Here is a 12,526-nt window from a genome sequence, read left to right as displayed (position 1 = left end):
CACTAGCCACGGGGGCAATTAAAGGAGAAGTCGCTGCACGCAAGTAAAATAAACAGTCCCAAATAGCCCCGGAATGACGGGAGCTCAGAAATACCTGCTTGATCTGCTGACTTGAAACCAATTCCCTACAGCAGTTAACGGTAAAGCCCCCCTGTCCCCTGCTGAGTTCAAAGGCAGCCTTCTCTTAGCTATAACAAGCCCTGGCTGAAAGCTGCCAAAGTCTCCCCCTCCTCACCCTCCCCAAACCGTGCAGCACACTTGACAGTGGAAACGGAGTTTCCTATTACACAAACATTCCCGGCACCTTTAAAAGCCAAGGCACATCCGGCACCTCAGATTTAGACCTCTCTCTTTTCTCGACAGTCATATTTCAAATTCTTTTGTACCTGGTCATAAAACGGAAAGCGTTTACCGCTCTCTTCGCCCTGAGCTTACAGAGAGTTCTGAGGCTTTGAGGTACAAGGGGAGCGCATGTGTGCGGATGTCTCTGTACCTGGTTCTTTGCCACAGAGGAAGAGGTGCTTGTCCTCATGCATATGAGCTTGGCAAGGGCAGAGGGGGTGAGCGTAGGCCATTCTCTCTTATGTCAGTTATATACACTCTTTTGCTAGACATTTGTTTTGCACCAAGCCTGGAGCATATTTTTCAACATTTCCCAGAGGCAAAACGACACTTAGGTGGCCAAGCAATATCATGTGTGGGCAATGAGGAAGGACACACAAAAGCTTGGTTAGGCTGCAGTATGTGCCTAGTGGGGAGGCAAGACGTTGACCCATCCAATGGGTTGATCAGGTGGAAACTACTTTTGCATGTTGAGCCCCATTTTCAGAAACGGAGGACAATGAGGGAAAGTGGGAAGAAAACTGGTAGAGTGGGACAACAGAGGATCAGTTCAGACTCTCCTTATGTTGTGGTTCAGTCTGATGATGAAGGGGGATTTGGGTTTATGCAGGCTGACCAAAGCAATGCTGAAGAGACAAATCTCAAAGGCCCTGATGCTAGAAATGTTGAAGGTGCTGGTTTGGAAGTGTCAGAGAAGCTGCAGGCTAGCGAGGACTAATGATAAGGGTGACCTTTCCTAGCAGTTCAAAAATTAACAAGTTCCAGGTGTTTCTGGCAGTGACTCAGAGGAGTCTTCCTTAGATAGAGATACGAGGTTAAAGTTAAAAGTTCATTGTCCCAGACGTTCCCTTAGAATCACCAACAAACAGGTGGGAACTCAAGGACAGAGAAATGCTTTTTTGGCTTGTAAGGTAAAGGTTTCTTTGGGGGTTGGTGCTCATCTCCATTTCTAAGCCGAAGAGTCGGCGTTGTCCGTAGACACCTCCAAGGTCATGTGGCCGGCATGACTGCATGGAGCGCCACTACCTTCCCGCCAGAGCGGTACCTATTGATCTACTCACATTGGCATGTTTTCGAACTGCTAGGTTGGCCGGAGCTGGAGCTAACAGCGGGTGCTCAAGCCGCTCCTGGGATTTGAACCTGGGACCTTTCGGTCTGCAAGTTCAGCAGTTCAGTGCTTTAACACACTTTGCCACTGGGTCTCATATTTGGCTTGTAAACATGGATAAATACAGGAGAGACAGGGAAAGATTTCAGAAGAAGCAACATTGATTTTGGGAAGTACATGTTCTGCCTTGTCTAAGGATTCTCGTTTATGTTCATGCCTGGAATGTGTGTTTTGGATTTTACGCTGAAGTTCATGTTGCCTTGTTTACAGGACTAATTTCTTATAACAGAGACTTGAGACTATATTCTACAAATTGCTTTTACCTCTGGATTATAGCCTTTTTGACTGACTACCTGTGCATTTGAATATTGTTTTTTACTGACTGCCATTGCATTTGGATGTTTGCCTTCTTTACTGCTTTTTATTCAAACTTTGCTATCCAAGTCATACTCTCTCAGCTGCAAAGGTTTTCCCCTGACATTAAGTCTAGATGAGCATCAATCCGCTCCCCGGATTTGAACCTCCAACCTTTTAGTCAGCAAGTTCAGCAGCTCAGCAATTTAACCCTCTTTGATCAGCTGGGGAGGCCCTTCTCTCGCTCCCACCCCCATCACAAGCTCGGCTTATTGGAACAAGGGAGCGGGCTTTCTCGGTAGTGGCCCCCCGGATCTGGAACTCCCTTCCTAGGGAGATTAGGCAAGCACCCACCCTAACATCTTTTAAAAAGGAACGAAAAACTTGGCTCATCCGGTGCACTTTTGAACAACCTAGTCCCCATGATCAATAATCTTACCTAAATGAATGTATTATTTTTCGCTCTTTATTCCACCCTCTCCTAAAATCAACTAGACGTCCTACCTCACTCCAGTGTTTGAGAATGTTTAGCACTTTGTCCTCGTCGCCCCCAAAAGGCACCATAAAATATATCATTGTACTTTTGTTTAAACTGCCTTCCCATCTTACCCCAGTCTCCTAATTGGTGGTCTTTTTATTTCATTAACTCATGTTTTAAATTGGTTTTTACTACTATTGTATTGCATTTGTATTGAATTATCTGATTTTATTGTGTTTTACTTATGTGTAGATGCTGTTTTATCTGTAAGTGTTATTGTTTTCGGACTTTCGCCCTGTGTTAGCTGCCCCAAGTCCCTGCGGGGAGATGGAGGCGGGATAGAAAAATAAAGTTGTTGTTGTTGTTGTTGTTGTTGTTGTTGTTGTTAACCCGCTGCATCATCAGGGACTCCAACTCCCTCCAGAAATGGAGGACAATGATGGAAAGTGAGAGAAAAACTGGGAAAATGGGATAACAGAGGATCAGTTCAGATTCTCCTTGCCAAATTACGAAAGTTGGAGAGCATTTGTATGTATTAATTTGAACTACATCAATGGGAGACCAGCATTTGAATTCTCAGCTTCGGATTTCTTTTTGGCCAAGTTATACTCTCTCAGCTGAAAAGGGAAACTCTGGCAAACTTTCTTTTAATCAAGCTTGCTATGAAAAACCTAGCTTAGGAATGCCATAAGTCAGAATTGACTTGAAGGCACACACAGACAGAAACTATTAAACACCCACTTTTCTAAAGTGACAATATCTAATGGGGAAATATAGTATGGTCCCAGAATCCATAGGACCAGTACCTGTGGTTTCACCTACTTTACATCTGACAAAATATATCATCTCTAGCAATTTTCTAGGTCCTTCAAATGGTTCTATGGTACGTTTCTGCTGGAAGCAAGGCATGGATGGAATTAGGAAGGGATTGCAACCATCTGAGCTTTCATGAAAGGCAATGAGATCCTCCCAAACCACAGCCGATGGCCAACCCTACGTTGCATGCACAAAAGAGCGTTGTTTCGGCTCATTTGTTACTTTTGAAATCTATCTTTGTTCTTCCCTAATTACTAAAGGAAGTAGCTTGTTAGAGAGAGCTCTGACAAGCCATTTCTTTTGATAAAGAGGGCAGAACAAAGACGCGTCTTAAAAGTAACAAAACGAGCAAAACGATGCCGGTTTATTAGTGTGTGATGTTTGGAAGTCACTCCTTCCAAAGCTCTGGTTCTGTCAAGCCTATTAATTCTAGTCCTTTCAACATCGTATATGTGTATAAGTCAATCTCATTTATAAGGCGATTTGGGGACCAAAATTATGGATTTTGATATGACCCATGGATAAATCGAGGGTGTTTCTGTAGAGACGGGGAAATTAACCATTGTCCTGCCCAGGCATTCTAGAAGGACACTAATGGTGCCAAAGCAGAGGGAATAGAGACGGTTGCTGCTATTTGTTGGTTCTCCTGGGTTAGACTAAGCCAGAGGTTCTCAATCTGTGGATCGCCAGGTATTTTGGCCTACAACTCCTACAACTGTTGTAGCACAGTACAGGAGTATTGGACAAGGTTTCAATGGGTTTTAGAGGCAACAACAAATCTCTAATTCAATGTTGCCCAAAAAAACCTGATAAATTGGGCACAGAACAATGTTCTATCGTATGTTTCTGTTGGGTGCCTTCGCAACATCTCCAACATACGGTAACCCTAAGACAGTGGTTCTCAACCTGTGGGTCCCCCGGTGTTTTGGCCTTCAACTCCAACAACTGTTGTAGCACAGAACAGGAGTACTGGACAAGGATTCCATGGGTTTTAGAGGCAACAACAAACCTCTGATTCAATGTTGCTCAAAAAAACTCATAAGTTGGGCACAGAACAATGTTCTATCATATGTTTCTGTTGGGTGCCTTCACAGCATCTGTAACCCTAAGACAGTGGTTCTCAACCTGTAGGTCCCCAGGTGTTTTGACCTACAACTCCCAGAAATCCCAGGGAAATTACCAGCTGTTAAGATTTCTGGGAATTGAAGGCCAAAACATCTGGGGTCCCACAGGTTGAGAACCACTGAACTAAGCTCTTGCTTTCCACCACTTTACTCAGGGCCCTTCTACACTGCCATATAAAATCCAGATTATCTGCTTTGAACTGGATTATAGGGCAACATGGACTCATATAATCCAGTGCAAAGCCGATAATGTGGGTTATCTGCTTTGATATTCTGGATATAACTGGACCAAATTTGGCACAAATACCCGATACACCCAAATTTGAATACTGGTGGGGTTGAGGGAGGATAGATTTTGTTACTTGGGAGTTGTAGTTGCTGGGATTTATAGTTCACCTACTATCAAAGAGCATTCTGAACTCCACCAATGATGGAATTGAACCAAACTTGGCACACAGAATTCCCATGACCAACTGAAAATAGTAGAAGTGTTTGGTGGGCATTGACTTTGAGTTCTGGAGTTATAGCTCACCTATATCCAGAGAGCACTGCAGACTCAAACAATGATGGATCTGGACCAAACATGGCATGAATACTCAATATGCCCAAATGTGAACACTGTTGGAGTTTGGGGAAAATAGACCTTGACATTTGGGAGTTGTAGTTGCTGGGATTTATAGTTCACCTACAATCAACCCCAACAACAATAGAATTTGACCAAACTTCCCATACAGAACCCGCATAACCAACAGAAAATACTGGAAGGGTTTGGGAGAAATTGACAGTGATTTAGGGGAGATGTAGTTCACCTACATCCGGAGAGCACTGTGTATCCAGACAACAATGGATCTGGACCAAATTTGGCACAAATACCTGATACGCCAAAATTTGAATACTGGTGGCATTGGGGAGATTGATTTAGTCATTTGGGAGTTGTAGTTGCTGGGATTTATAGTTAACTTACAATCAAAGAACAATATGTGTTTTCTGGTGATTTTTGGCGACCCCTCTGACACCCCCTTTGCGACCCCCCAGGGGTCCTAAACCCCAGACTGAGAAACGCTGACCTCAAAGCTGAAACCAGAGAATGCCTAGAGCACTAAAATTGATGATAACACAACTGGCTTTTCTTGACAAACTGGTGATGCACAGTTTGCTGTCTACATATGTTGTTTTAACAGCGCCGGCATGCCTGACTTTTTTTCCCCTACCGAGACAGGCAACTCTCCGGACTGGTTGACTACGTGTTCCGGCGCTTGTATTTATTAAAATCTTGCTTCCTAAGCAAAGCCTGCCGACAGGCGCACATTGTCTGGCAGTTTTATGATGTTTGTAAGTCTGCAAGGAAATAGGCCATCAGACTCATTCCCAGCAAGACCTTTTCTTCCTCCCTGCCATCTAAGCAGATGGATTTTCAGTGCAGCTGGGTCAAGGTCGAGGAGGCCTGGAGATGAAAGGCTTTCTGCAAGCATCTTTTCCACCAGGAAGTTTATAACTTGCAAAAAAAGGGGAGGGAGGGAGGATAGCTGACTACAAAGAGGAACCGACAAAAAAAAGTAGGCGCACGGAAAGAAGAATACAATGGCATGGCAACAACAACAACATTAAAAAGGAAGGAAATGCTGAGTGTTTTAGACAAGCGCTCGGGGATATATAAGGTTGGCCTAACATAACATTTTGATCGTGGAGGGCAGATGTTAACATTTTTTCAGTTTTCCTCTCCTTGCAGATAGATATATTTGAGGCCTGAAGAAGAAGAAGAAGGAAAGCATCCAAACCCAACAAAAGCAATTGTTTACTTCTAGATCTTCCAGTATGACTTTCTGCTGGAAGGTGTCCCTAGAATTGCACTACAGGAAACAGAAAGTCCTAGAGAGATGTTCTCTCCAGACATCTCTAGATCCTCCAGCATGACCAGAGGAAATATATGCTGCAGGACCAAGAGATCCCTAGAGAGATCAAATCCACAAAAGTCAAAACTGCAAATGTACTTCCCTAAGAGGGGGAAAAAACTCCATGGTGCCCTTACTTCAAATTTTAGCTGCTTCTTGGCACCGCCGCGTGTGTCGTTCTCCTTTTCCATTTTCTTTTCATCACCACTGCAAACTCCATCTGTCTTCTCCGGAGGCAAAGCCACTGGGAACGAGAAAGAGAAAAGGGGGAAAATATATCAGAAGGAAGTGGTAGAATAAAGCTGTGTTCAGTCACCCGATACATCAGACACCTCATTATAAAGCAAGTTAATACTCCACGGTTTCAACTTGAAACTTGATTTTAAGAAGAATATGGAGACAAAACTTTCACATGAGGTTCCACTGAAAGATTGTCGGTTTGGCAGCCCAAAGTTCGGTCTGAATACTAACACAATGCTGTTGCTGTAAATTCACCCTCCATTAAAATGAGCAGAAACTGTGGATACTTCAAATCATAGTTAGCAGCACATCTGCTAAAACATACAACGTTTTCTCAGAGTCAAGCGAAACAAATGGTAATTGCCATCAGCAAACACTGAACTCAATCAAAAAGCTCGTGGATCACACTGAACTGAATTTTCTTTGACTCTGTATGCAGGGACCAAATACTAGCAATGGAAATCCCATAGTAAAATTTATAGAGCATACAATATCTGGCTTGATACGTTCTCAAAGGGATGGTGAATGCATCCATATGGGAAGAAAAGAGGGGTCTATAAGGAGCCTAGAACCAAGGGCTGTTTATTGCTAAGGTCCGTGTTATTGAATGGGTTTACTTTCTAACAGGTGTATTTAAAACAATAAACTCAAGAGCAGAGAAGCAAAGAAGCCTAGAACCAAGGGCTACTCAATAGACCAGTGGTTCTCAACCTGTAGGTCCCCAAATGTTTTTGCCTTCAACTCCCAGAAATCCTAATTGCTAGTAAACTGGTTGGGATTTCTGGGAGTTGTAGGCCAAAACATCTGAGGACCCACAGGTTGAGAACTACTGCAAAAGACTGACTTTCTAACAGTGGTTCTCAACCTGTGGGTCCCCAGATGTTTTGGGCTTCAACTCCCAGAAATCCTAACAGCTGGTAAACTGGTTGGGATTTCTGGGAGTTGTAGGCCAAAACACCTGGAGTCACACAAGTTGAGAACCACTGTCCTAGGGTTACCAGATGTTGGAGATGTGGTGAAGGCACCCAACAGAAACATATGATAGAACATTGTTCTGTGCCCAATTTATGGTTTTTTGGGGGCAACATTGAATCAGAGATTTGTTGCTGTCTCTAAAACCCATGGAATTCCTGTCCAAAACTTCTGTACCGTACCATGCCATAACAGTTGTACCAACCAATAGTATAGCTGTGTGCTCTCCAGTTGTGCAACAGTCAATTCAACCCTCAGTTTGAGAACCATTGTTCTAACACAGTGGTTCTCATCCTATGGGTCCCCATGTGTTTTGGCTTACAACTCCCAGAAATCCAAGTCAGTTTACCAGCTGTTAGGATTTCTGGGAATTGAAGGCCAAAACATCTGGGGATCCACAGGTTGAGAACCACTGCAATAAACTAAGAGCACAGAAGCAAAGGGTCCTATAGCTGAGGGCTGTTTGGTAGTAAGGTTCACAATATTCAATAGACTGACTCTCTAACACAGTGGTTCTCAACCTGTGGGTCCCCCGATGTTTTGGCCTTCAACTCCCAGAAATCCTAACAGCTGGTAAACTGGCTGGGATTTCTGGGAGTTGTAGGCCAAAACACCTAAGGACCCACAAGTTGAGAACCACTGTCTTAGGGTTACCAGATGTTGGAGATGTTGTGAAGGCACCCAATAGAAACATATGTTAGAAAATTGTTCTGTGCCCAATTTATTAGGGGATTTTTTTTGGTAACACTGAATCAGAGATTTGTTGTTGCCTCTAAAACCTATGGAATCCTTGTCCAATACCCTGTACTATGCCACAACAGTTGTTCCAACCAATAGTATAGGTGTGTGCTCTCTAGTTGTGCAACAGTCAATCCAACCCACAGGTTGAGAACCACTGCTCTAATAGGTGTATTTAAAATAATAAATTCAATTTGGCAACCACAGAAAAGGTGAAAGCAACAACAAAGACGGTAAAGATCATTTATTCTCCAAACGCACACCAATGAGTTGTACCAATGTGACCAGAAGCAACAATACATCACTTCTAGTGTGTTTTGGGTGGCTGATTTTTATCCCATTGAGAGTTTTATTTTTTTGTGTCAGGAGTGACTTGAAAAACTGCAAGTCACTTCTGGTGTGATAGAATTGGCCATCTACAAGGACGTTACCCAGGGGACGTTGCCCAGATGTTTTGATGTTTTTACCATCATTGTGGGAGGCTTCTCTCATGTCCTCACATGGAGCTGGAGCTGATAGAGGGAGCTCATCCATGCTCTTGGAATCGGCAACTTTTAGGTCAGCAACCCAACCTTCAAGTCATCAGTCCTGCCCACACAAGGGTTTAACCTTGAGAGTTAATGGATGGTCATTAGTTTTTGAGATGTTTTGAGCTTTTTAAAAAATAAACAGAGAACTAAAGACATATTTAGCATCTCCCCAAGACATGTCAGAATGCAACGCAGAGGTCAGTAATGAAGAAATGTTTCATGTTTTGTCCACAATGCATGCCTATGGTTTACCAGCTACAGAATTGAAAGTCTTACACCAACTTCCAAGCAATTGTGATTTAACAATAGTTCCAAAGCAAGAAGCGTAGTGAATCCACTCCAAGTCCTATTTTATTCTTATGATAGGTTCCGCACAGTACTAAAACCCAGAATGGATCCCTTACCCAAATGCTACCACCTTTTGAAGACCTTGGCTTGTTAGACACCTAATAACCACACTTTTCCAAGTCAGATAACACAGGACATTATGGATAAGTACAGATAAGAGTTCCTAAATATAACCAGCACCTTATTCTATCTTTCAGGTTAAATGGTCTAAAGCAAATTAATTTTCCGTTCCTACTCTACTTTTCCTCCTTTTTCTTCCCAAGCAGCTTCTCTTCCAAACAGACAAATGCCAGCATTTTACCCTTCTTAAACGAAGTTTCTACCTACAGGCAAAGAATGGGCATTCAGAGGATAAATGCTCTTGACTTTAAACACGGGCGTTTAATCTTTCAGAGACATAAATTAAATATTAAAGCAAAGTTTTCTAACAGGTAAGAACTGTGATCTGACAAATTAGGCCTCGGAAATGTTAAGAGGCGAACATATATGGGAGGCTAGAGAAAAGGGAAGAAACGTAACACCAAAATGCCTTTCAGACATACTTTTTAATATTGCATACAAGAAAAGATTTCTCTGTTCATTTTACCGGAGATCTTGTTGCTAGGGGACCATTTTCTTTAAAAATTTCTCTTTTGGATTTCAACATATTGTACACTGCAATATCTATCAAGGTCTCTCTCTCTCCCTTTTTCCAACAAAAGAATGTCATAATCTAAATATAACGGTGATAGGGCACCCTTGGCACTCCAAATTTTCCGGGCATCCACTTTCCAGAAGTTGATGATCATGGTTTATGGGAATTGCAGTGCAATTTCTAAAGAGATATGGGTATCAAGTTGTCTGTGTGTCTTCAAGTTGGTAGTCAACTTATGGTGACCCCATACATTTCATAGGGTTTTCTTCATCAAGGTGGTTTTTGCATTTCCTTCCTCTGCAACATTGCTTAGAACAGTGGTTGTCAACCTGTGGGTCCCCAGATGTTTTGGCCTTCAACTCCCAAAAATCCTAACAGCTGGTGAACTAGCTGGGATTTCTGGGAGTTGTAGGCCAAAACACCCGGGAACCCACAGATTGACAACCACTGCTCTAAATCCTCGAAGGCAATTTTATGACCTACTTCTGCTGGAAGCTCTTCATAGAATCATTCTGGAGTACTTATAGATTCCTAGATAAGTGTCCTTGCTAGACATTTGTATTTATTTATTTACAGTATTTATATTCCGCCCTTCTTTCTCACCCCGAAGGAGACTCAGGGAGGATTACAATGAACATATATATGGTAAACATTCAATGCCATCAGACAAACAACATACAGTATAGATACACACAGAGGCAATTTTAACATTTCCAGCTTCATGAGGGTATGCTCGATTCTGGCCACAGGAGGAGCTGTTGCTTCATCATCCACGAGTGACACTGAATGCTGTACTTCCTTATTCCTTTCCACATGCTGGCAGTTTTTTATGGTGTTGTAAATTAGTTAAATTAGCCTCCTGCATAAAGCATACCTACATTTCCTAGTTGACAGATGCAACTGTCTTTCAGGCTGCTTAGGTAAACAGCAAGCCAGGCTATTTAATGATCGGGGGCTCAACCCAACCCGGGCTTTGAACTCATGACCTCTTGGTCAGTAGTGATTTATTGCAGCTGGTTATTTATTTATTTATTTACAGTATTTATATTCCACCCTTCTCACCCCGAAGGGGACTCAGGGCGGATTACAATGAACACATATATGGCAAACATTCAATGCCAACAGACAAACAACATTCAGTTTTAGACAGACACAGAGGCATTTTTTAACATCTTTCCAGCTTCACGATTCCGGCCACAGGGGGAGCTGTTGCTTCACCGTCCATTGGTGGCTGTTCTTCCTCTTCTTTTCTTCGTGAGCAGTTTTATGGTGTTGTAGATTAGTTAAATTAGCCTCCCGCATAAAGCGTCCCTAAATTTTCCCTGCTTGACAGATGCAACTGTCTTTCGGGGCTGCTAGGTCAACAGCAAGCCGGGGCTATTTTTTTTTTAATGGTCGGAGGCTTAACCTGACCCGGGCTTTGAACTCATGACCTCTCCGTCAGTAGTGATTTATTGCAGCTGGTTACTAGCCAGCTGCGCCACAGCCTGGCCCTTAGGCCTCCAGAGTGACTCTATGGACCTTGGAAGGAGCTAGACATTTCTAAAGAACATATAAATCAAATCCACCATAGATTTTTTTCTGGAGACCTAGAAAAATATTACTAGTCATCCCCTTTCAACCTAAAAACCCCAAAGACACTGAATATCATTTGATCTTTGAAACTAAGCAGGGTCATTCATGGTTAGTGCTTGAAAGAGAGACCATCATCTACAAGTATCAAGTGTTCTAGGCCAGAGATTCTCAACCTGTGACATCTCTCTATATATAGATAATTATATCTGCATAGGATTTGCAAAGACTTGCAAACATGTGAAGCAAATATTCATATATAAAAATAATGGATACCCATAGATACAGATATACAGGTACAGTAGAGTCTCACTTATCCAACACTCGCTTATCCAGCGTTCTGGATTATCCAACGCATTTTTGTAGTCAATGTTTTCAATAAATTGTGATATTTTGGTGCTAAATTCATAAATACAGTAATTACTACATAGCATTATTTCATATTGAACTACTTTTTCTGTCAAATTTGTTGTATAACACAATGTTTTGGTGCTTAATTTGTAAAATCATAACCTAATTTGATGTTTAATAGGCTTTTCCTTAATCCCTCCTTATTATACAACATATTCGCTTATCCAACATTCTGCCGGCCTGTTTATGTTGGATAAGTGAGACTCTACTGTATATGGAAATCTCTAGATATCTATATGTATATAGGATTTGCAAAACCTTGCAAACTTATGAGGGGAAATTCATATATAAAATTAATATATATATGGAGATATATATATATATATTTAGGTACATAGGGATTGCAAAGGCTTGCAGGGGAAAATGCCTACATATCTGTAGCAGAGATTAACAAATATTTCAGGGGGAAATGCTTTTATAAAATTAATGGGTATATATATATATATTCTTCTTCCTGACTTGCAAGGGCTTATTTTCCTTTTCATAACATTCCTTTGGTTAAGAACGAGGGAGGCTTTGGAAAATAAAACATGTTGATAAGGGAGGAGTGAAATATATCATATATTGCTCTGCAGCCCAGCTTGACCTTGACACTATTATAAGCCGGGGGAGGCTTTTTCAGCTGATAAAAAGGGCTGAAAAACTCGGCTTATCTTCGAGTATATACGGTAACTCCTCCTTTGAAGCCAGAAAAAAACAAAGGTTAGTGTGAGGATGTGGGATGTGTCCAAGGGCACAAAAACATTCTTGGGGACGGTGGTTCCCAACCTTTGGGCCTCCAGGTGTTTTGAACTTCAACTCCCAGAAATCCCAGCCAGCTTACCACCCTTCTTTGGATACAGCACAGTCTAAACAGGGCCCTTTGTTCCCATTTGACACCAAATTATTACAGTTGTTCCTCCCCATGTCCTCCTTCTCTTTGCTATTAATTGAAAAATGTGTGCCTTGAACACCAAACTACAATGTT

The 12,526-nt window shown here is 42.1% G+C and overlaps 1 protein-coding gene across 3 annotated transcripts in view; it reads right to left on the bottom strand.

Moving 5' to 3' along the window:
- Positions 1 to 12,526, bottom strand: part of nkd1 (NKD inhibitor of WNT signaling pathway 1) — a 187,921-nt gene that overhangs the window by 36,822 nt on the left and 138,573 nt on the right. For all 3 annotated transcript variants that reach the window (XM_062961745.1, XM_008115625.3, XM_016995462.2), the window contains one exon: positions 6,252 to 6,358. In XM_062961745.1, the coding sequence (XP_062817815.1) occupies positions 6,252 to 6,358 (107 nt within the window). The remainder of the gene's footprint in view (positions 1 to 6,251; positions 6,359 to 12,526) is intronic.

Source organism: Anolis carolinensis, unplaced genomic scaffold (assembly GCF_035594765.1).
Source record: "Anolis carolinensis isolate JA03-04 unplaced genomic scaffold, rAnoCar3.1.pri scaffold_9, whole genome shotgun sequence".
Classification (NCBI taxonomy): Eukaryota; Metazoa; Chordata; class Lepidosauria; order Squamata; family Dactyloidae; genus Anolis; species Anolis carolinensis.
The sequence above is the reverse complement of the archived record's forward strand: the minus strand, read 5'-3'. Positions and strand labels throughout refer to the sequence as shown.